A 24,723-nucleotide genomic window follows, 5' to 3' on the forward strand; every position below is an offset into this window, starting at 1 on the left:
AATTTTCCAGCTAAGTAACGTTAAAATCCGTCACAGCCAATCAGAATCCACCCTGCTTTGAATGGCGCGAATATTTAAAGCTGCAAATGCAGAAGCGCTTGAGGTAAACAAAACTGCAGGATATCGCAAGTAAACAAAACGATAAGAAATATCGAAGGAAACAGTCTTGAAATTGTTCTTGTTCTTGTATAAACTGGTACAGGACATGTGTACAATTTACCAATACAATATGGCCCTAGTTACAAAGAATAACACATATTACACACTGTAAGAAATGTCTTTTAATTAACAGGTTCGTGATTTTTCTGTTCATTATAATAATACACCATTTCAATGTGGTCATGTCACTGGCTCAAGAACATTTCCTGCTTGTTATCAAGCTATTTCAACTGTAACAAGAGGCAATTTAATCATAACTTAATGTTAAAACAGCTATCATATCATTATTTATCAATATGCGACTCTTGGACTGTAAATCATTAAATACGGTGGGACCATTGTTTATGTTTACATCCCTTAAAATGGTCTATAAATTGATTATGGATACCTGATCTCTGTCAACTTTTGATGTTGAAAATTCAACTGAGCAGTTTAACAAAATTATTATTGATTGACATTTTTGAAAACAATATGTTGTATACAATATAATATAGCAGTGGTTCTCAAACTTTTTTCACCAAGTACCACCTCAGCAACAGAATTTCTCTCCAAGTACCACCATAATGACCAGTTTTGAAATAGTATAGCGTATAGTCTTAATTAAGCAGCTACAGCTCTGCACAGTTCAAAAACGTGGCAGATTAATTCCTATTTTTATGAATATTTATTATTGTCAGCCACTTTTAACAATATTAATAGTTTAAACATTAACTAAAACATTAAATATAAATAAAACATCAATGTGTGCTTTTGAAAGTTAATTAAAAATGGCACTGTTCTTAAAGTAAACAGAAAACTGCTGTGCTTAAATGTAAAGTATTAACATAGTAGCCTATTCATCAAAACCTGGAAATTTTCCTTGGATATCATCATATTCATTTATAAACTCTTTTTGATAAATTTTTAAATATATACTTATTTGTATATCTTTGAAATCTAAACATTACTTTTAATGTTTCTAAACATTACTTGTATTTTAAATATATATCATATATTTACATATTTAAATTAGAAACTAGATCATTAGATCTGCTTACTGCGCGTTAGAGTAGGCTTTGTGTGTCAGAAAAGGGATTAAACTATAGCTGTCAACCTTAGGATATAAAAATATGGAATACGCAATAACAACTATTAAAAATATGGAAAGAAAATTAGCTTCAAATGATAGAATACAAAACAAACATTAAAAAAATTAAAATAAACTAAAAGGTTTATCAGTAAATTTACTGATCACATCTGTGTTATCGTATGCGTTAAAAGTGTGTTAATTTTTTACTTTAATTATTCAGCAATTCCTCCGCGTACCACTAGAAAGAAGTCTGCGTACCACATGGTACACGTACCACAGTTTGAGAAGCACTGTAATATAGATTTAAGTCCAGCTCGAATACTGGCCGTTTATTAGCAGGTTATAGGCCTACTGTAATTTACAACACTAATCCAGACAATATATCACATCAAACAAATAAAAATGTCAATAAAAGTCATTTTTCCAAACTTTTCAACCTCAAAAGTTGTTGGAGGAAAGATCAGGATCCCATAATGCAATTCAAAACCACACATAAAGAAACTAACTAACTTATATCTATTTAATGAATATTTTTACAGTGTATTTCAAAGTGGAAATATTAAAATTCGTACTTTTCCACAATAGCTCCGAGCATTGAGTAAAACAATGCCAAACAGGGTACAAATCTGCGTTGCATAACCCATGAATTAGCGTAAAACTGGTCGAGTCCACATCCCAAAATGCATTTCACAAACCCAAGAAAGCCGCTTAAATGTTTTCCCACATTAATAATCAGATTGTTTGTTTATAAATAGACAAGTCTTCTCATCGATTGTTTGTGGAGGTCAAAGATTATGGCTTTATCTTTAAGGGGCTTTGTTTTGGCTTTTTTAGAGGAGGATTATTGAACGCCTTTCTATTGCATAATTCTTCAGAAATATTTCCTTTCACAGAGGCTTGTATTTTCTTATAAAAGTACTTCACAAACTTAATTCTGACAGAGATTGTTTTTGTTAAGCTAAGCCTCAATCTTAGTAATCTATTCCTTCTTCTTTTACTGATCTTTCTGTTGTCAATGTTAAAAAAAAGCATGCATGTCATATTGGAGCATCAATTATCGTTTATTTTTGTTGCATGAAAGCAGCAACTCAGACTTCCTATACCAATAACATCTCCTTCATGTGTTTCACAGAAGAAATATAAGTTTTGGAAAACACGAGAGTGAGGAAATGATGCTTTTTTGGGGCTGAACAATTTAAACACTCCCTGTCAGAAATAGGCAACAGTGGAAAGAACATTTTGTACAGTCATTTCATAATGGTTGTTTTGCAGGTTTTATAACAGTCAGTGGAGGGTCTCTGCTGTTTTTCCAGCTAATCATCTCAGTAACGGAAGTGTGGTAATCCTGAAAGTTCACTCAAATGGAAAAATGAACTAAAAAGCAGAGTTAAAACCCAAAACACATCTCTGTGAGTAGAGAAACATGCTCAAAACAAACTGAGTCATGCTGTTTCATGAGTATTTCAGTATATATCATAATCACATTTTTATTTGCATATGTGAAGCATGAATGTTTATATTTGAGCATTTTAAATAAGCAAATATACATTTATATTTACTAAAAATTGCAAATTAATTTTGTAATTTTTACGTACTGTATATACACATAATTCACATAGCAAGTACAAACTTTAATATTGGGTATGTTTAAATGGGAAGAATCATTGGATAGCACTAATATACTAATACAGTTGAAGTATTAGAATTATTAGCACTCATGTAAAAAAATTTTTATATACTTATATATATATATATATATATTTTTTTTACTTTATATAAATATATATATATATATATATATATATATATATATATATATATATATAAATATATATATATATATATATATATATATATATATATATATATATATATATATATATATATGTATATATATATTTTTTATTATTATTTTTTTAAAAATAATATTTGACTAGATATTTTTCAAGATACCAGTATTCAGCTTAAAGCAACGTTAAAGGCTTAACTAGGTTAAAGTTAGGTTAATTAGGCAAGTCATTGTATAACAGAGGTTTGTTCCAAGAGGTGTTGTAGCCAATCGAAACACATATGCTTAAGGGGGCTAATAATATTGACCTTAAAATGGGTCTTTAAAAATTTAAAAACTTCTTTTATTCTAGCCAAAATAAAACCAATAAGACTTTCTCTAGAAGAGAAAATATTAAAGGAAATACTGTGGGAAATTCCTTGCTCTGTTAAACATCAGTTGGGAAATATTAAAAAAAGAATAAATATTGCACAGGGGAGTGAATCATTTTGCTCGCAACTGTTCGTCAAATTTAATTAAAAAGTATTTTCCATATTGCAATTATCTGCAAATATTCTGCTAGTTTTTTATAATTTATCTTCAAATAAGTTGAGTACAAGTGATTACAATTTTATGTATGATTTTTAAAAAAAATTAAAGAAACAATAACTCATTCTCAGAAACTAATAATTTTCTAAACGTGTGTAATAACACAAGTGAAAAAAAGATATAATAATGATAATTCCTCACATTTATATAGCACATTTCTGAACGCTCAAAGCGCTTTACACATTGCGGGGAATCTCCTCATCCACCACCAGTGTGCAGCATCCACCTGGATGACCCGACGGCAGCCATATTGTGCCAGACCACACACCAGCTGATTAGTGGAGAGGAGACAGAGTGATGAAGCCAATTGTGGTATGGGAGGATTGGGAGATCAAGATGGACAGAGGCCAGTGGGTAAAATCCTTACTCTTTTCAAAGGACATTCTGGGATTTTTAACAACCACAGAGAGTCAGGACTTCAGTTTAAAGTCTCATCCGAAAGACAGCACTCACTGAGCAGTGTAGAGTCCCATTCAATATACTAGGGTGTTAGATCCCACGCAGACCACAGGTTGAGCGCCCCGTTTGTCTAAATAACACCATTTCCGGTAGCAACCATAGCTTTCCCATGTGGTCTCCCATCCAGGTACTGACCAGGTGCAGCCGTGCTTAACTTCAGTGGGCGATGAGAGATGCAGAGAGCTATCTGCCATATATAGATATAGTTTTGACAAGGTGTGCGTGCCGTGTATATTTAATGTGTATATATAAATACACACATGCATGCATATACTGTATATGAGAAGCTTTTTTATATATATATTTAGATATAAAATATATTTATATGATAGAAATTATATATAAATTTAAATATCTATATAACAAAATTGCTTTGTACACTTTTGTTTCTATGTATGTGTGTATCCTATATAGATAATAAATATATACACTACCTGACCAAAGTCTTGTCGTTGATCCCAGTTGTGAGAGCAACAAATAATATCTTGACTTCTAGTTGATCATTTGGTAAAGTGGCAGAAGGTGGATTTTATTTCAGAATCATCTGTTGATCTGCATCCCAATCATCACAAACACTGCAAAAGACCTACTGGAACCAGCATGGAGCCACGATTCTCACAGAAATCAGTCAAGTTTAGTGAAGGAAAAATCATGGTTTGGGGTTACATTCAGTATGGGGGCGTGCGAGAGATCTGCAGAGTGGACGACAACATCATCAGCCTGAGGTATCAAGACATTTGTGCTGCCCATTACATTACAAACCACAGGAGAGGGACAATTCTCCAGCAGGATAGCGCTCCTTCTCATACTTCAGCCTCCACATCAAAGCTCCTGAGAGCAAAGAAGGTCAAGGTGCTCCAGGATTGGCCAGCCCAGTCACCAGACATGAACATTATTGAGCATCTCTGTGGTAAGATGAAGGAGGCATTGAAGATGAATCCAAAGAGTCTTGATGAACTCTGGGAGTCCTGCAGGAACGCTTTCTTTGCCATTCCAGATGACTTTATTAATCAGTGATTTGAGTCATTGCAGAGATGTATGGATGCAGACCTCCAAGCTCATGATGGAGCCACACACAATATTCATTCATGACTTTATATTCTATACTGGACATTATTTCTGTTCAGTGACAAGACTTTTGTCTAAGTAAAGTCAGATCTTACTGTCCTAATGAAATAATTAATAATCAAGGCATGATCTTATTTTATTGTAGTAAAATAAGCGTAATCTAGAGGCCTTTACCTTTCATATAAGCCACTTATGATACCAAATGATCAAGTAGAAGTCAAGGTATTATTTGTTGTTCCTAAAACTTATGTAGGCGACAAGACTTTTGTTAGGTAGTGTATAATACACACACATATATTATGTCAAAACAAAACTTGTATTTTGCATGTGATTAATCTTTGCCCAGGACTAGAAAAACAAATAAACAAGAAACAAAAATATGTCTAAATTCATCACATGGCTTCCAGTATGTTCACCAAGGTCAAATTGAGAGCAAAGCATTGTGGGAAAGAACACAAGCAGTGAATATGTGAGTAATAAAAGATCAGCTGGACTCTTTGCTTAATTCTGAAGTTTATTCGTCCCATTTACTTTAAGAATTCGGATTCATCAAAAGGCCTTATAAACAGTTTATGGCTCGCAGAGACTCTGATTGCTTACAGGAAAGATTTTCTCTAAACAAACCCCGTCCGTCCATTCAACCAACAAATCAAAATGGCGTCAGATTGAGTCGTCTTGGTTTGTGCCGTTGTACCATATAATAATAATAATATCGTACCATTCATGTCACAGTTTAAGGCCGAAGGGTACAGGAACGCATCTGAATTTCATTTACATTTGTGTCGAAGCAAAACATCGAAGCACAGTGATGTTTTGTTGAATTTCCGCCATGTTGGAGAGGGATTATGGGACAGAACGGACCTCAGGCGGTCGTTTCTTCATATGAAATGCAGTCTCTTCATGCACAGGCATCCTTCATAGTACCTTAATCAATAGTCTGTTACAGATTATCATGTTTCCATATCAAAAAAAACGTGTAGAGATTTCTCCGTCGTCGAGATCGGCGTACAAACGTGCCACCAATATGTCGCCATCTCATCTAATCTAACACACACACACACACACATTCTCTCTCTGACATACGCACGCACACTCAAACACACACACACACACACACACACACACACACACACACACACACACACACACACACACACACACACACACACACACACACACACACACACACACACATAAAGTTAAAAAACGTCATAAAATGAACCAAAAAATCCGACGCACATGAAAACACGTGTTTCCATGACAGGCATTAAACACAAAAAAAGCAAACAGAAGTACTGACAGCGAGACCCAGAGAGAGATAAAGAGAGAGAGAGAGAGTCAGCCAGTGAGAAACGGGGCGATTTCCCCCATAATGCATTGGGCCTGACGCGCTGTGGCCCTTTGTTTCCAGTGGTGTGATCATTCAGAGCCTCATTGGAGAGCAGCGGAGAGACGGACGGCTGACGGGACGCTCCGGGGTCGGGGTGGAGGACGGGTGGGGCTGGGGTGTAGCGTCCCGCAGGGGCTAGCGGTTGTTTTTTGCTGCCTCTTTGGCCGCTATGATCAGGGGCGTGAGGCTGGACAGAGGCTTGGCCACCTTCAGGAACTGGTGCTGCAGGGGAAAGAAAGAGAGATAGAGATGCTTACCAAAACTATCATGCACCTTTTAACAAGATCTCAAATAAGTTTGCGATGTCCCCTAGAGGACTGTATGTGCAGTTTCAGCTCAAAATACCACACTGATAATGTTTTACAACTGTTTGAAACTGACCCTTTCAGGCTTTGATCCTAATTGTGCAGTTTTGGTGACTGTCGCTTTAAATTCAAATGAGACTGTGCTCTTTTTAAAAGAGGGCGGAGCTACAAATGCCAGTGTGTCAGCATAGTGGCAGATGAGGGAGAGAGGGTCCTTAGTGGGCAGAGCTTTCCCCTAGGGCTGCTCGATTTTGGTAAAAATCATAATCACGATTATTTTGGTCATAATTGTAATCACGATTATTCCAAACGATTATTAGTTGAAGTCAAAATTATTAGCACTCCTGAGAATTTTTTAAAAATAAATATTTCCCAAATGATGTTTAACAAAGTAAGGAATTTTAACAGTATTTCCTCTAATATTTTTCTTCTGGAGAAAGGCTTATTTGTTTTGTTTTGGCTAGAATAAAAGCAAATTTTAATATTTTGAAACCTCTTTTAAGGTCAATATTATTAGCCCCTTTAGGCAATCTATATTTTTGATTGTCTGCAGAAGAACCTACTGTTATACAATGACTTGCCTAATTACCTTAATTAAGCCTTTGAATTGCACTTTGAATTTGAATGTTTGTATTTAAAAAAATATCTACTAAAATATTATGAGCTGTCATCATAGCAAAGATAAAATTAATCGGTTATTAAAAATGAATGATTAAAACTATTATGTTCAGAAATCTTCTTTCCATTAAACAGAAATTGGGGGAAAAGGGCTGCTAATATTCAGGAGGGCTAATAATTTTGACTTCAACTGCATATATTATTTACTCCCTGCAAAGGAAAGAGAAATAAATACAATAGAATAAAAATATGAAACAAACTGTGCTTTTAGCATCTTCACCGTAAGAAAAACACTTTAGCTACAAAAGTCTTCAGTCAAGAGCAGAGAGGGATTTTCTCGTAGTTTTATTAATCATGATAAAACAGGCGGCAGCTGTGCTCTGTCACTTTAATGGTTTTGCTTTCATGTGTCTTTTGATTCTCAAATCGTTTGTTTATTACACAATAAGGGTTAATATGAATAATCACTAATCACCGTGTTTTGACACCTATTTGACTATTAAAGCGCTCGCGTTAATGACTTTAGATGTGTGTGCTCTCTGCTCGTCACAATGTGCGAATGAGACCAAGTGCAGACCGCATGCTTCTGACTGTCTGCGCGCCGCACACACACAAGCATGTGGTCTTTCGCGCTTTTAAGAGCAACAAGTGAGGACAACTGGACAGGGGGCGGTAAATAATGGAATAATTGTTTATCTCAAAATATTGTTTATGGTTTTTCATTATCGTTAGAAGCCAAAATCGAAATCGGATTTTCGATTAATTGCACACCCCTACTTCCCCCCTCTGATGACAAGTACAAAGGGAGAATGTCAATCAGAGTTTCTGCAGATTTTTACCATTTGAAGCTGGTTACTTGCACAGACTTTTGGCACTCAACTGTTTAAACCCCTTATAAAAGTGATTTTTCCGTAACAGCTCCCCTTTAAGTAAGAGATAAAGTATATTCAGCAGGTTGTTATCACAGAATAAAGCCTGACAGATTTATCGGCAGCACAACGTAAAGTGACAATTTACATGATCGATGTTGTAAAAGGACCTTATGAAACTGAGAATAGTCACATCAATGTATCGCCGGAAGATTTCAGTGGCTGGACAACACGTCTGTGCATATAACCTATTCGAAGAACAACAGAATCTACACCAGCTTTGTGTGACTGAAATAGTTTTAAAACAGAACAGGACCTGTCTAACAGAAATACTTCAGCCATGGTGTCGTCCTTCCTCCAGCGTGCAAAACTCCAATATTAATTCAGGATTATTAAAAAGTATAGATTCAGCATTTGATTTTACTGCTGCCTCTCTCTCTGTCTTGTGTGCACATGAACACGCAGTGCATGTGTACGCGCAATTGGTGGATCTGCGTGAACGAGTGCACAGTTGTACAAATCTACATTTGTTGACAGACAGTTTAGGCTGCTTATCAGAATTATGGGAGATTTTTTAGTTTAATGCCTTACTCAGAATATAAAAATACATGTAAACACATTTAGATCATTTACTTTAATCAGTACTACTGAACTGTGAAGAGACTACCAGCACAACAAAACATGTTTCTGAAGACAATCACCTACTGCACCTTTAAAGGCACAGTTCACCCAAAACTGAAAATGTACTCATTAGCCGCTTTCACACAGTGATATCAGTAAATATGTGGAAAATTTCCAGAACGACTTTACCGGTAAATTAAAAAAAGCGCTGTTCACACAGGCGAGGACTTTACGGAATTTTTCCGGAAAGCACCATTCACACATCCATTCCAAAATGCAGGTAAATTCTGACATCATTAACCATAAATGAGCTTTAAACGGCTGCGCTTGTATTTGTAAACATTTAACTACATCACAAACTCTGTGGATGATCAGTGTTGTGAACAACTTCGATGAAAACATATAGAGAAACACTTTCGCATGTCGAGATGTACATGATATGTGTATGTGCTGGCACTCATGGCTGTTTCACGGGCACACGCAAAGCTTGAAGGTAAACAAACAACAGCTTATCATAAGCATCTTATTGATAATTATTTACACGGTTGGCATTAAGATGAACATATAAATGTTATCTGACTAACTTCTAGCAGCTAAATGTGTCTGGAAAAATATTCAAAGGCTTTTAATCTCATAAACCGCGCGGAAGTGGACGCGTCTGACTGTTCTGATTGGCTAAAGCAGACGTCTCACGTCAGCACGTTCTAGACGTGCACGCTCTTTCCGGTGTTACGGTTTAACTGGTGACCGTGTTAACTGGTGTCCCTTTCCAGATGTAAGCTATTCACGTTTGCAGATTGGCAGATTCGTCACTTTTTCACAGCAACAAAACATTTCCATACCAAATAAAGATTCTTATTACTTTGTGTCAGTGTCATTGTGTGCATTATTGATTTTAATATCTGTGTAGCAGAACAGTATATAACCAAAATAAATCTAAAAAAATAATTAGAGTTTACACGTCTTCAACAGGATTCGAACCCGTGTAGTGAAAAGGTTTAGCACACGTATTAATCAACTTATCTAACTGAGCTACTCAGAACTTCAAACTAAGCGGTCTGTTTTAATATCTTTGTCAGTTAAAACATGCCTTGCTGTGGTTGTGGACCCGTGTTAACATGTTTCCATCGATGTTAACATGTTTACATGTTGTTTAGCTACATGTACTCGCGTTAACGTGTTTCTACGAACTCTCCTGCAGATAGAATAGCTCTCTGTGACTAAACGATGCTTCAACAGTTGCTCAAACCATGTTTTTTCTTAGTTCTAGACTCATGTCTACCTGTGCCTTTGGAGTCGTGTTAACTCGTGACCCATGCTCATACATGTAACGTAAATAAAGATTTTATCCAAAAAATGAATACAATGACGATATTATTATGCAACATATTATGTCTAATATATATTTCATATATAATATTATGCACGGTTGGCATTAAGATGAACATATAAATGTTATCTGACTAACTTCTAGCAGCTAAATGTGTCTGGAAAAATATTCAAAGGCTTTTATTCTCATAAACCGCGCGGAAGTGGACGCGTCTGACTGTTCTGATTGGCTAAAGCAGACGTCTCATGTCAGCACGTTCTAGACGTGCACGCTCTTTCCGGCAATCTTCCTTCTGCGTTCACTCAGCGGAGCATTCCGGCAAATTACCGGTAATGTTACAACTTCTCTTTCCGCAAAATAGCCAGAACGAATTTACAGGTATTTTCAAAAAGGGCCTGTTCACACATACACACCTTTCCAGAAAGTTGCCAGTAATTTTCCAGAAAGGTGTGTATGTGTGAAAGGGGCAAATATTTACTTTGCCTCAAGTGGCTCCAAACCTGTTTGAGTTTCTTTCTTCTGTTGAACACTGTTCTGTTGAAGATAATCATTGACTTTTATAGTATTTGTTTTTCCTACTCTGAGAGTCAGTTTGTTTTTTTTGTTCATCTTTTATGTTCAACAGAAAAAAAAAGAAACTCATAAAATGTATAAAACCACTTGAGGGAGAGCAAATAATCAGTGCGTTTTCAGTTTTGGGTGAACTGTCCCTTTAACCAGAGAGTGACCTGTGAATTTGAGTTCTTGCGCTGTAAATTCTTTCTATTTTTGTCCCGTTTTCTGAGATTTCACAGTATTTACACAGGTTTCTCCACCCGGATCTAGAAATGAAACTCCTCATGTAATGTGTTACACAATGCCAACACTGATCCTGACTCTTCTGGCCTTTTCCAGAAAGTTCTGCCAGTTAAAATTCACAGGAGAGTGAATAATTCTGACTTTAACTGTATATAATATTACATACTGATCTCTAAGTCTGTTTTATCACTGACGGCCATAATGAAATGCTGGTGTGTACCTGTAGGAGCTCTTTGGCAGAGCCTCTTTTCTCCACGTCCATCTCCAAACAGCGGTTTAGAAAATCCCGAAATACAGCAGAAAGTTTCTCTGGGTTCTGCAGCTCCGGCGTCCCATTAGTGGCGATCAGATACAGAGCCTGAGGAGGACACAGAGATACATAAGTCATACTAATGAACGGATATAATATATAAATCAATTAATTAGATACTGGGTTGCTCAGTGGTTAGCACTGTCGCCTCACAGCAAGAAGATTGCTGGTTCGAGTCCCAGTTGGTATTTCTGTGTGTAGTTTGCATGTTCTCCCCGTGTTGGCGTGGGTTTCCTCCGGGTGCTCCGGTTTCCCCCACAGCCCAAACACATGCACTATAGGTCAACTGAATAAACTAAACTGGCCGTAGTGTATGTGTGTGAATGAGTGTGTATGGATGTTTCCCAGTACTGGGTTGCAGCTGGAAGGGCATCCTCTGTGTAAAACATATGCTGGATAAGTTGGTGGTTATTTCTGCTGTGGAGACCTCTGAAATAGAGACTAAGCTAAAGGAAAACGAACACTAACTAAACTAACGGTGCACAGTTAATACGTTTACTGTAAAAACATGACATAACTCTTTTTTTAAACGTACAAATGCATTGATTTAAATTAATCTATTAATAAATAGTGAAAATAAATCACTCTGAAACTTCTGTTTTACTTTAAAATAAAATATTATCAATGAATAAATAATGCACGTTTTAAACTAGATTAAATCAATAGGTAATGAAGCTATTCACGTAATTTAAAGTTTGTTAATATGTAGTTAAAGAACACTTTAATATTGTTTCACATTTAAAACCACTTGTAAATGTACACATTTATTTATTTATTTATTTATTTATTTGAGCTAAATGCAGCTAATAAACTATCAATAAACTATAAAAAAAAATAAATTAGCAATGAATTAAATAATTGTAAAGTAAATTTAATTACGTAAAGAAATAATAAAGCAATAATAAAGAATATTTAAAACATTAAAAAATTGTAAAAATTATTAGTAAAAATTTGACATGTTGGTTAAAGCTTTTACTAACATGAACAATCAATAAACAATACATGTATTACAGTATTTATTCCTATTAGTAAATGAAAATCCAGTTGTTCATCATTAGTTCAGGTTAACTCCTGATGCATAAACTAATATCATCAATCATGAATTCAGATGTTGATGATGCATTTGTAAATGTTGAACTATGATTATTAAACGCTGTACAAACGTACTGTTCATAATTAAGTCATGTTAGCAAATACAATAACTAATGAACCTTATTGTAAAGTGTAAACAAAATATTTAACATGTAATTAAAATTAAACTAATAAATAATGAGTAAATACCTTTTCAAAATGTATCCTTAAAATAGTGTCGGGAAAAAATGTACTAGAAATCATATAAATAATTATTCATTAATTTAACAATAGTGACTTCAAAAATTATTACTGTAATGTAGAAAACGTTGTATGAATCATGAATCATGTCTTCTTTTGCAAATGAACTCTTCAATGCACAATAAAAACATGATTTATGGAAACTATGGGGGGAAAATAAAGCAGTTATTCAGGTTTTATTTTGCAAATGAACACTTCAAATGGTCATTTCAATACATATATCAGCATAATGGAGTATACTCCACTTTGAAAATTAATATTTGTATTCATTTCTCAGAGAAAGTGATTCGATTTGATTTGAAATATTATTTTAGTCATTAAAAATATGTAGAAATTAAAAGATAATACAATTAAAAATTCAAGCAAAATTTTGCTAAAAAAATTACAACCTACAAAATGTCAACTAAACTTTTTTTCATCTCTTGATTTTTCCACTTGTTTTAAATGTGTATTTAATATTTTCCTATAACATATAAATTTGAGTGGACTAGTTTTTGGACGTTATCGTAAGTTAGTTTGTTAGATCAGTGGTTCTCAAAGTGGGGGTCGGGACCACCTGAGGGGTCACACGACAATGAAGTAATGGTGATTTCCAAAAATCTATTTATTTTTATTATACCAATAGAATTACCATATTTATCCATATACCATATACCATAACCTATTTATCCATAACTTTTCTCCTGAAGAGAAAAAAATAGTTGTTTAAAGTTACTATATAGTTACTATAGTAGCTTATAGTTATTAGTTCTATTGCATTGCAACCCCTGGGCTAATTACATTATATTAAAGACAGCAATAGTGTCAGATGCACCAGATTGATTTTATAACACCAGATTAAACTTTCTCTCCCATTTATAGCACTGAAAAAATTAAATAAAGAATAGACTTGGGTCTATTGGTGTGTGTGCTCCATTGCATAACCACCTCAGAGGATATTGGGGGCTCGCGAGTCACTGGCATTGTCTTTTTGGGGGTCGCGGGCTGAAAAGTTTGGGAACCGCTGTGTTAGATAAGCTCCAGATTTGGCTACAAATATATTGTATAGCTTCATATAGAAAATATTATTTAAATGAAAGATTTGTGAGCATAATATATGCTGAGCACTGTATATATTTACTACCCCCCCCCATAGTTTCCATAATGCCATACAATATGTACCAGTTATAATCCATTACATTATTATATTGTATTGTCAATATTATCAGCCTCTCCTTGTTTAAGTAAAATCTAAAATAAAAGCAAGTAAAAAATAAATAAAACAAAAGAAAGATTATATATGTACGCAAATACAGATATTGCTGTAGCTGCATATATTGCTGAATGTGGTGTAGTTTCCCACCCGGAGCGGGTTCTCGTTGAGGTAGGGCGGTTCGCCCTCGATCATCTCGATGGCCATGATGCCCAGAGACCAGATGTCCACTTTGGGCCCGTAAGCCTTGCGGGTCACGACCTCCGGCGCCATCCAGTAGGGCGTCCCGACCATTGTGCTGCGCTTGCTCTGCTCGGGAGTGATCTGAGCGCAGAAGCCGAAATCAGCTGAAAAACACACACAGAAACACACAGACGGATGGTCAGAGACAGTAAATAAACACTGCATCAACAGATGACATGAAGAAAAAGCAGCAAAGATGATCTGCACTCAACAATCCAGTAAATAACTGATGGTGAGGAAGGACAGATGATATGAAGAAAAGCAGGACGCTTGCTCCCCCTGCTGGAGGAAAACTCAATCACACACACACTGCTGATCAATTTCAATAGTATCTGGATGCAGCCTTTGTGATGCAAGCTGAGATTGCATCACATTGCGATGCAATGTCAGACACAATGCACTCAATGGAGTGAGTGACATCACTGTGACGGGTAGGGTTAGGGGTGGGGTTAGGTGAGCGCATTAAAAAGCATTGGATGCAGCTCAGATTGCACTGCACCAGGTCTGCATGCAGACCCCTCTCATCTATTCTGCAACATTTTAGAGTTTTTAAATAGTGCCCAACCTTATAATAACTCAAAATGATAATCAAAGGCACACATTTTCTTTAAATTTACAAATTACAAACACACACACAAAGCGAAGACTAATTTAACAACTTTTCAAACTGCACGAGAAATTTTTATTATCTTTAAAAGCAACTAGAAACACATTGATCAAGTTTTTACATTTATTTTACAACTTTTACCAATTTATAATTAATAAAATTATAATAAAATAAATTTTTTATCTCAAAAATTACACAAAACGTGAAAAGACACATACATACAACACTTATTTAGCAACTAGCAACTTTTATTTCCATCACAAAGCAACTAGAAACATATTGATCGGGTTTTTACATTTATATGACAAGTTTTAGCAACTTAAAAACTTAATTAAATTCATTTAAATTAATTGCAACTATAATTTTTGAATCAGGTATGATTAATAATATATAAATATATTTAAAAGCTGTTGCGTTCTCAAATCTGTGTGTCTCTGTTCCCCTGTGCTCTCTCTCTCTCTCTCTCTCTCACTCTTCTCTCTCTCTCTCTCTCTCGTTTTTTCCCTCGCCACAGGTCACGCCCTAATTACGTCACCTGGGATTGGCTGGAGTGATGTAGGGCCTCTTTTAAAAAGTGGAACGGTCGAGGAGAGGGGGGAGGGAGTTGGTTGGTGTATAGCTTGAAATTGTTGTTGAAAAATATTATCAGCGATTCTTGATGTTGACTGTGTTTTCCTGTGTTGTGTGTAACTTTGGTTTTCGTGTTATTGTGATCTCTCCAGTGTTTTCCTTCCTGTAAGTTTTGTTTTTGGCTTTGTTTGTTGTCACTGTAAAAATATTGCATATACAGTACACAGTTTGCAGCAGTAGGGGTTGGATTCCACACTTTTCTTTATTGTAAATATTTTCTCTTGTTTTCTATAGATAGGAAGTGAGGTGTAGTATTGTAGATTACAATATTCATATTCATTTATTTTCCTTCAGCTAAGTCCCTTTATTCATCAGGAATCCCCACAGCGGAATGAACTGCCAACTATTCCGGCATATGTTTAACACAGCAACCCAGCCCTGGGAAACACCCATATATTCTTGCATTCATACAAGTACACTACGGCCAATTTAGTTAATTCAATTTCTCAATGTGGGGGAAACCGGACCACCCGGAGGAAACCCACGCCAACACAGGGAGAACATGCAAACTCTACACAGAAATGCCAACTGACCCAGCTGGGACACAAACCAGTGACCTTCTTGCTGTGAGATGACAGTGCTTACCGCTGAACCACCGTGCCACCACTATTCACATTTGCTTTAATTAATATCTGTTAATTAATATCTCTCGTATTTTTTTTGTTGCATCACATCATTAATCAAGCATCTTTCAGCAGCAGCACAACTTCTCTTCGTCTTTTTTCTTAGTTTTTTGTTCTTGTGTTTCGACTCACTGAGTTTGACGGAGCCGTCCATCCCCAGCAGGATGTTATCGCTCTTGATGTCTCTGTGAATCACCTGATTGCAGTGCAGGAACTCCAGAGCCTGCAGACACTACATGCAGAAGAACAGAAAATCAGTGAAGAGATGATGATGCCGAATAAAATAAAACAACTGGTCACTGATTCACTGATTCGGAGTAAAAGAAATATTGAGTCTGCAAATTAACTTTTGCGTCGATTTAATGACTTGCAGATAACTGAGAAATGAAACTTCATAATGATGGTATCCAAAACGTCAAATCTTTAAACAGTTTGAAGTAGCTTAGTTTGATAAACTGAACAATTTTAGTATAGTTTACAAAACCGGCAAGTTAAATAAACTTAAATATGCACGTTTTGAGAGACTCCATTACTCAATTTAATTGAGGCAACAAGTTTCCTCAATTAATTTAGTTCAGCCAACTTATTAGGTATTTCAGTGTAGGCTTTGCTAAACTAACTCTGTAAAAGCCAATTGCTGTGTCCCAATCCGCATACTATGCGTCCTAAATAGTATTTGACAATAGAATTAGTATGTCCCAAACTATAGTATGTTGAAAAGAGTATGCCAGAGGTTCCCGGATGGTTTGCTATTTCCGGTAAAAGATTTAAGTGTAGAAGCGTCCATACTCTAACCGCTGCTTTTGGCCACAATACATTGCGCGTTGGACGTGAATGCAATTAGAACTACAAACGCGTGTGTAAAATGTAAATAAACGACAAACATGATGGACGCGGGAGACCAATCATCAAGTAGAGAGGCTTCGGTATAGATGTTTGAATGACTGTTAGTCGATATCTAGCCCAATGGAAAATATCCAAATTGCATTATCTGTGTTAAATTTAATCTACAACAATACAGAACTTAAATAAAGACGCGTTTGGACGTATGAATGCAGAATTACCCAAAGACCTGAGGAGATTTCTCTGCATGAAAAACTCATGAATGGGGGATTATCCTGCTGCTGCTGCTTCTCCAGTAAGGTAGGAAATTAAGTAAGACAGAAAGGTGGATGGTGTGTGGATGATTGACAGGGGGCATAACTAAGCAACACAACAATCTGTTAAAGAGGAAGTAGTATGTCCCAAAGCTTGCATATGTAACCCCACCGATCCAACGCCACCCAATCCGCTCCGAGCTGGGATTGAACCGGCGACCTTCCGCATGGGAGTTGGTTGCTCTACCAAGGAGGCTAAAGACCATGGCCTCTAGCTTCTGTCACTAGAGCACCTTTAGAGGTCAGAGGAGTGAGGTTTACCTGCACAGCACCTACTAGCTGGCCTCCAATACACATACTCTTTTGTTGCACACTCAAAAGTATAAACTTGTCCTTCAAAAAAAAAAGTACATACTTTTAGGGTGTAGTATGAGTATGTGAATTGGAACGCAGCAAATGTGTCCCTTTGCATTAAACTTTGAGCATCTTACATTCAGAGATGTTCATTATGTTCACACAGCTACATAAAACAACAACTTTAAAATATGATATCGTAGTGGACCACCCCTTTAAATAAAAGTTCAAAAGATCTTATTTTTAGTGTCATGTGTTGAGTTTTCAGTGACCATACTGTCAAAATCATTCCACATTAATGTGTAGATTTTTAACCAAACTTTGCACGGAAATGTGAATAACGCCTGCAGATTGGGTCAGTATTCATACACTGACCTCCCGACAGACGGCTGCGATCTGTGCTTCATCCATACAGGTTTCTGTCACCACATCCGTCAGCGAGCCTCCAGCCAGATACTCCATCACCACCCACAGCTCATCGCCAACCAGATAACTACAGGAAAACAACACATTTTACAATAGGGGACACAGATAATGTTAGATAATGTGTTTACTACCACACACAATGAACAATACATTTATTAGATTAGATCAGATTCAACTTTATTGTCATTACACATGTACAAGTACAATGCAACGAAATGCAGCATTCATTCATGTTTGTTAACATTAGTTCATGAAAATTCAGTTTTCAAATGTTAAATCTTAACTCACAGTGCCATGACTAATGTCATGAGTGAATGTTGAATTATGATTAATAAATCCTGTACAAGCATTGCTCATTGTTGGTTCGTGTTAGTAAATACACTCACCGGCCACTTTATTAGGTACCCCTTACTAGTACCAGGTTGGACCCCCTTTTGCCCTCAGATCTGCCTTAATCCTTCATAGCATAGATTCAACAAGGTACTGGAAATATTGGTCAGAGATTTTGCTCCATATTGACATGATAGCATCACGCAGTTGCTGCAGATTTGTCAGCTGCACATCCATGATGTGAATCTACCAAAGGTGCTCTATTGGATTGCTCAGGTAGGCTGTGGTGTTGACACAATGCTCAATTGCAATTAATGGATGCAAAGTGTGCCAAGAAAATATTCCCCACACCATTACACCACCACCACCAGTCTGAACTGTTGATACAAGGCAGGATGGATCCATGCTTTCATGTTGTTGACACCAAATTCTGACTCGACCATCCGAATGTGGCAGCAGAAATGGAGACTCATCAGAGCAGGCAACGTTTCCCCAATCTTCTATTGTCCAGTTTTGGTGAGTCTGTGTGAATCGTAGCCTCAGTTTTTTGTTCTTAGCTGACTGGAGTGGCACCCGGTGTGGTCTTCTGCTGCTGTAGCCCATCCGCCTCAAGGTTGGATGTGTTGTGTCTTCAGAGATGCTCTTCTGCAGACCTCGGTTGTATCGAGTGCTTATTTGAGTTAAGTTTGCCTTTCTATCAGCAGGGACCCGTCTGGCCATTCTCCTCTGACCTCTGGCATCAACAAGGCATTTGCACCCACAGAACTGCCACTCACTGGATATTTTCTCTATTTCAGACCACTCTCTGTAAAACCTAGAGATGATTATGCGTGAAAATTCCAGTAGATCAGCAGTTTCTGAAATGCTCAGACCAGCCCGTCTGGCACCAACAACCATGCCACATTCAAAATCACTTAAATCACCTTTTTTCCCAATTCTGATGCTCGGTTTGAACTGCAGCAGATTGTCTTGACCATGTCAACATGCCTAAATGCATTGAGTTGCTGCCATGTGATTGGCTGACTAGAAATTTGCATAAGCAAGCAGTTGGACAGGTGTACCTAATGAAGTGGCCAGTGAGTGTCCATTACCTACATGTCCTGTATTGTAAAGTGCTACCAGAAAAAAACACAGAGTGTACTCACACTAGGCACGGTTGTCTTGAACTGTACCCAGGCGCGATTGTCCCCAGTCCCCTCTCCCCCTCGGCCCACACTCACACTTCATCTTTACCTTCCGAACCGGACCACGCTTACATCATCGCTGATGAGACTGTTCAGTTAGGAAGAGAAGTGCTCTCGCTCCATACTATGTAGATTGTTTTAGTTATATTGTTTTGTATTACTTTAGGTTGTTTGGATTGCGATGACACAGTCTAATCTTTTGCTGACTAGATCCACCACTTTTGACACTTGAAAATGTTAATAAAGTCCTCATGCTGTACGTATTAGGAGGTTTGCTGAAGGTGCCGCTGATGTACATCTTTAATTAACAAGCCGTGTTCATTGAGAAGTAAGAATGATTAATATGAAACAGTCCCTTAAAAAGTGATGTTGAGAGGCTGGGCCCGATTCGGAGCACTCACACTTGTCAAACGAGCTAGAAAATGGAGGTCAAACGCGCCTGGGCACGGTTCGGATAGCCTAAGGTGAGTACAGTCTAAACATAAACAAGTAACACTGTCTCCAAATAAAATGGCATTTGTGTGTTGTTGTTGTTCACTTAATTATTCTTTTCCCCATAGATGTGGAGTGGATGCGTTCACCTGTCCAGGTAGTTGACGATGTTTGGGTTCTTGTTTTCCCTCATGACCAGGATCTCGTTGATGATCAGCTCTTTCTTGGGCTGCTGCTGCAGGTTCATCTGTTTGATGGCCACCTGACAGAGAAAACATCAGAATAAAGCTTTCAGACACACCTGAAGATTCAGCACTGAGTCTGAGAGAGCCATTAATAACAAGCGGATCAATGACTCAAGCCTGATTTACTGCCATCGACCAGAGAAAAGATGGAGGACGCTAACGAAGCTGAGTGCTGACCTCCATTAATCTGAAGAGCATGTGGACATTGAAAACACCATCAATATAGCGATGCTGTCTGATTTAACCATAAATAAAGCTCACAAACTGACACAAACGTGGCCTTTGGACCATCAGAATACTCCATCTAACACAAGCAAACTGCGAAAACTTGCTTGATGCATGTTAGCAAAATCCTAAAAGATGTTAGCTATATGTTAACTTACACCAACAATGTTTTAAGAACGATAAACGTATTAGCAAATCATGCTAACATGTTACAAACATTGGTAAAAAACTGTATTACACAAAACAATGCTAGCAGCATGTTATAAAAAAACGAGAATCACTTCAGACTGCTCTATCACCAGGTAAGCTGAGGACACGCTATCAATGTATTAATTAATATCAATAAATTAAAATTTGCCATCGAGGTGTTAAAACATGTTAGAAACATATCAAGTGATTTTAGAAACATGTAAAAGTGTTCTGAAGCGTCTTAGTAATGACATAAAACATGCCAGAAATCTTTATTAATTTTAGAAACATGTTAGCCATGTGCTAATTATGCTAGCAAGATTAAAAAAATAGCTAGGAGTTAAAGCATTCTAACAATGTGCTAATAAAATTGTAACTACATGGTGCTAAAACATGGTAGTATTGTGCTAGCAACATGCTGAATTATATGCATGCTACATGCATTTATTGTTACAATAATGCTAGCAACATGCTAAAAATGTGCTAATGTGATATGTAATAGCAATACATTAACAATATGGTAAAACATGTTACCAATATGCTAAAACAGGCTAACATGTTAAACATTGGTTAAACTATCACACAAAACATTGCTAGCAACATGTTTTTAAAAAATAAGAATCACTTCAGACTGCTCAATCACTAGGCAAGCTGAGGACATGTTACCAAATGTATTAAATCATATCAATGCATCAACATTTGCCATTGAGGTGTTTAAACATGTTAGAAACATGTCACAGTGTTCTAAAACTTTTTAGTGATGACGTGAAACATGCCAGAAACCTTTAATAATTTTAGAAACGTGTTAGCCATGTGCTAATTATGCTAGCAAAGTTTGAAAATTAGCTAAGCGTTAAGGCATTCAAACAATGAGTTAATAAAATTGTAACTACATGGTGCTAAAACATGGCAGTATTGTGCTAGCAACATGCTTAATCATTATATGTAGGCTACATGCTATTAATGTTACAATAATGCTAGCAACATGCTAAAAATGTGCTAATGTGATATGTAATAGCAATATAATGTAATAGCAAAACATTAACAATACGGTAAAACATGCTACCAATATGCTAAAACATGCTAACATGTTACAAACATTGGTAAAAAACTATCACACAAAACAATGCTAGCTACATGTTAATAAAAAATGAGAATAACTAAAGACTGCTCAATCACTGGGCAAGCTGAGGACATGTTTCCAGTTGTATTAAATCATATCAATGCATCAAAATTAGCCATCGAGGTGTTAAAACATGTTAGTAACATGTCAAGCGATTTCAGAAACATGTAACAGTGTTCTAAAGCATCTACAACGTAAAACATGCCAGAAACCTTTATTAATTCTAAAAACACATTAGCCATGTGCTAAATATGCTAACAATATTTAAAAAATGCCGCGTTAAAGTATGCTAACAATGGTTCATAAATGGCAACTAGATGGTACTAAAACATTGCAGTAATGTGCAACCATTATATGTAGACTACATGCTATCAATGTTACAATAATGCTAGCAACATGCTAAAAATATGCTAATGTGATGTGTAATAGCAATATAATGTGATAGCAATATATTAACAATATGGTAAAACATGCAACCAATGCTAATTGAACACTCGGCAGATAGTCACTGTTTTATCACTCGCAAAGCCTAAAAGGTAGCAGATACAACAATAATAAATGTGTCAAATTATAGTTATGTGTTACAATATGCTATCAATGTTTTAAATGTGTTAATAACATGTTATGCGAATGCCATTTTAGAAACATGTAACAATATGCTAAATCATCTTAGCAAAGTTTTACATGCTAGTAACATTAAAAAATTCCAGAAACATGTTAGCCATGAGATAAAACATGCTAGCAATGATTGAAAAAAAGGTTATAAAGCGGTAGCAAAGTGCTAAAACATTATAGCAATGTGCTACCAAGGTGTTGTATCATTCTATGCTACTAACACTACAATAAAATAATGACGAATCATGCCAGCTAATTATTATTGACGTGCTTGAACATCATAATAATGTTTTCAAATATGAAAGAAATATTGTAAATGTGCTAGCAGTAGAGAAAAACATGCTAGCAGCATGTTAAAAATCTGCTAAAACATGCAAATAACATTAAAACATGATGTCAATGTGCTAGAACATGCAAGTGACGTTCTAACAATGTTAAATCATGTTAGTAACATGCTATTTACAGTATGTGCTAGTGTGTGCAATATGTGTATTTACAGTATATTATCATCAATTGTGTTTTAATGCGCATGTGATAATGACAGGACATCTCACCTCTTGTCCTGTAGCGATGTCTATGGCTGTATAGACGGTTCCAGATGCCCTGATGAGTACAGAAAAGAAAGATTTATTTAATATCTGATTCCTGTGAGATCTGGATAACACAAAATGACCATCAACCTCACCCCTGGCCGATCTTCTCAAAGCGCGTGTACTTCTTTTTCGGGTCGCCGACGCTGACTATACTCCCTGTGGAGAGGAAAACATGTTACTGTCGGAAATATAAATATATAAAACCGAAACACAGGTGAGGAAGTAAACTGCAGAACATTACAGGGTTTGTGATCAAGCCTGGACATTATATGGCCGTTTACAATTGTTCAACTACAGGTCAGAATGTGGTTTAGACTGCACTCAACAATAAGACAAAATGAAATATTTAAGAATAACTGAAGTGCCATATAATGATATATATTACATAACAGCTAATTTTTATTAAATTAAATTAAATTAAATAAGTGTGTATGGTTTTAAAACAGTAAAATTAGGTGAATCTAATGCAAATATTCTCTGAAAACATTTTATATAATTAAAATAACAAAATAAAATGTATATGTTAATATGATAAAATAAATAAAATGTTAATGTAAAAAGTGATATTTTGTTGATATATAGTTTATATATATATATATATATATATATATATATATATATATATATATATATATATATTTGGTCTCAATTTAGTCAATTTGCTTTTATTTTTGTTGCTCTGTAATCAGAATTTATTTGTTTACTTTATACTTTACTAAAAATTGTATTTTATGTATTTTTTATTTGATTTATCTGTTATTTTATTGCATTTTAAATAAAATTTTATGTGCATATTTTATTGTATATCTTTTATTTAAATATATTTTACAATATTTCATCAAAGCAGCTGGATTCTAAAATAAAACAATAAAAAAAAACACTTACCGGCCACTATATTAGGTACACCTGTTCAACTGCTCGTTAACGCAAGTTTCTAATCAGCCAATCACATTGCAGCAACTCAATGCACTTAGACATGTAGACATGAACAAGACTATCTGCTGCAGTTCAAACCGAGCATCAGAATGGGTAAGAAAGGGGATTTAAGTGACTTTTAATGTGGCAAGGTTGTTGGTGCCAGACGGGCTGGTCTGAGTATTTCAGAAACTAATGATCTACTGGGATTTTCACGCACAGCCATCTCTAGGTTTTACAGAGAATGGTCTGAAAAAGAGAAAATATCCAGTGAGCGGCAGTTCTGTGAGCGCAAATGCCTTGTTGATGCAGAGGTCTACAGACATCTCTGAACACACAACAAGTCTAACCTTGAGGCGGATGGGCTACAGCAGCAGAAGACCACACCGGGTGCCGCTCCTGTCAGCTAAGAACAGGAAACTGAAGCTACAATTCACACAAGCTCACCAGAATTGGACTATAGCAGATTGGAGAAACGTTGCCTGTTCTGATAGTCTCCAATTCTGCTGACACATTCGGATGTTCGGGTCAGAATTTGGCATCAACAACATGAATCCATCCTGCCTTGTATCAAAGGTTCAGGCTGGTGATGGTGGTGTAATGGTGTGAGGGAGATTTTCTTGGCACACTTTCGGTCCATTAGTACCAATTGAGCATCATGTCAACACCACAGACCTTGCTGAATCTATGCCCTGAAGAAGTAAGGCGGATCGGAAGGCAAAATGGGGTCCAACACTGTACTAGTAAGATATACCTATTAAAGTGGCCGGTGAGTGTGTATAAAATCTTAAGTAATAATAATAATAATAATAAATTAATTAATTAATTAATTGAATAGAAATTACCATTATGCACTGCTTGCTATCAACACTTGTATATTCTATTATATTCACAGTATAATATTTGCAGCATTTAATTTTCATTTTAGTTTTATTTTCCTCCTGTAAATGTAATGTTTAATCAAATGAAATGTTCCTATGACAGTGATCACAATA

General features: G+C 36.0%; 1 protein-coding gene across 7 annotated transcripts in view; it reads right to left on the reverse strand.

Moving 5' to 3' along the window:
- Positions 1-5,626: 5,626 nt before the first annotated feature.
- Positions 5,627-24,723, reverse strand: part of pak1 (p21 protein (Cdc42/Rac)-activated kinase 1) — a 93,179-nt gene continuing 74,082 nt past the window's right edge. For 6 of the 7 annotated variants that reach the window (XM_073928932.1, XM_073928930.1, XM_068214732.2 and 3 more), the window contains 8 exons: positions 22,906-22,969; positions 22,775-22,823; positions 19,973-20,085; positions 17,827-17,944; positions 16,133-16,232; positions 14,048-14,244; positions 11,284-11,421; positions 5,634-6,744 (listed from right to left, as the gene is read on the reverse strand). In XM_073928932.1, the coding sequence (XP_073785033.1) occupies positions 6,658-6,744; positions 11,284-11,421; positions 14,048-14,244; positions 16,133-16,232; positions 17,827-17,944; positions 19,973-20,085; positions 22,775-22,823; positions 22,906-22,969 (866 nt within the window). In that variant the 3' untranslated portion in view covers positions 5,634-6,657. 7 annotated transcript variants of the gene reach the window in all.

Source organism: Danio rerio, chromosome 18 (assembly GCF_049306965.1).
Source record: "Danio rerio strain Tuebingen ecotype United States chromosome 18, GRCz12tu, whole genome shotgun sequence".
Classification (NCBI taxonomy): domain Eukaryota; kingdom Metazoa; phylum Chordata; class Actinopteri; order Cypriniformes; family Danionidae; genus Danio; species Danio rerio.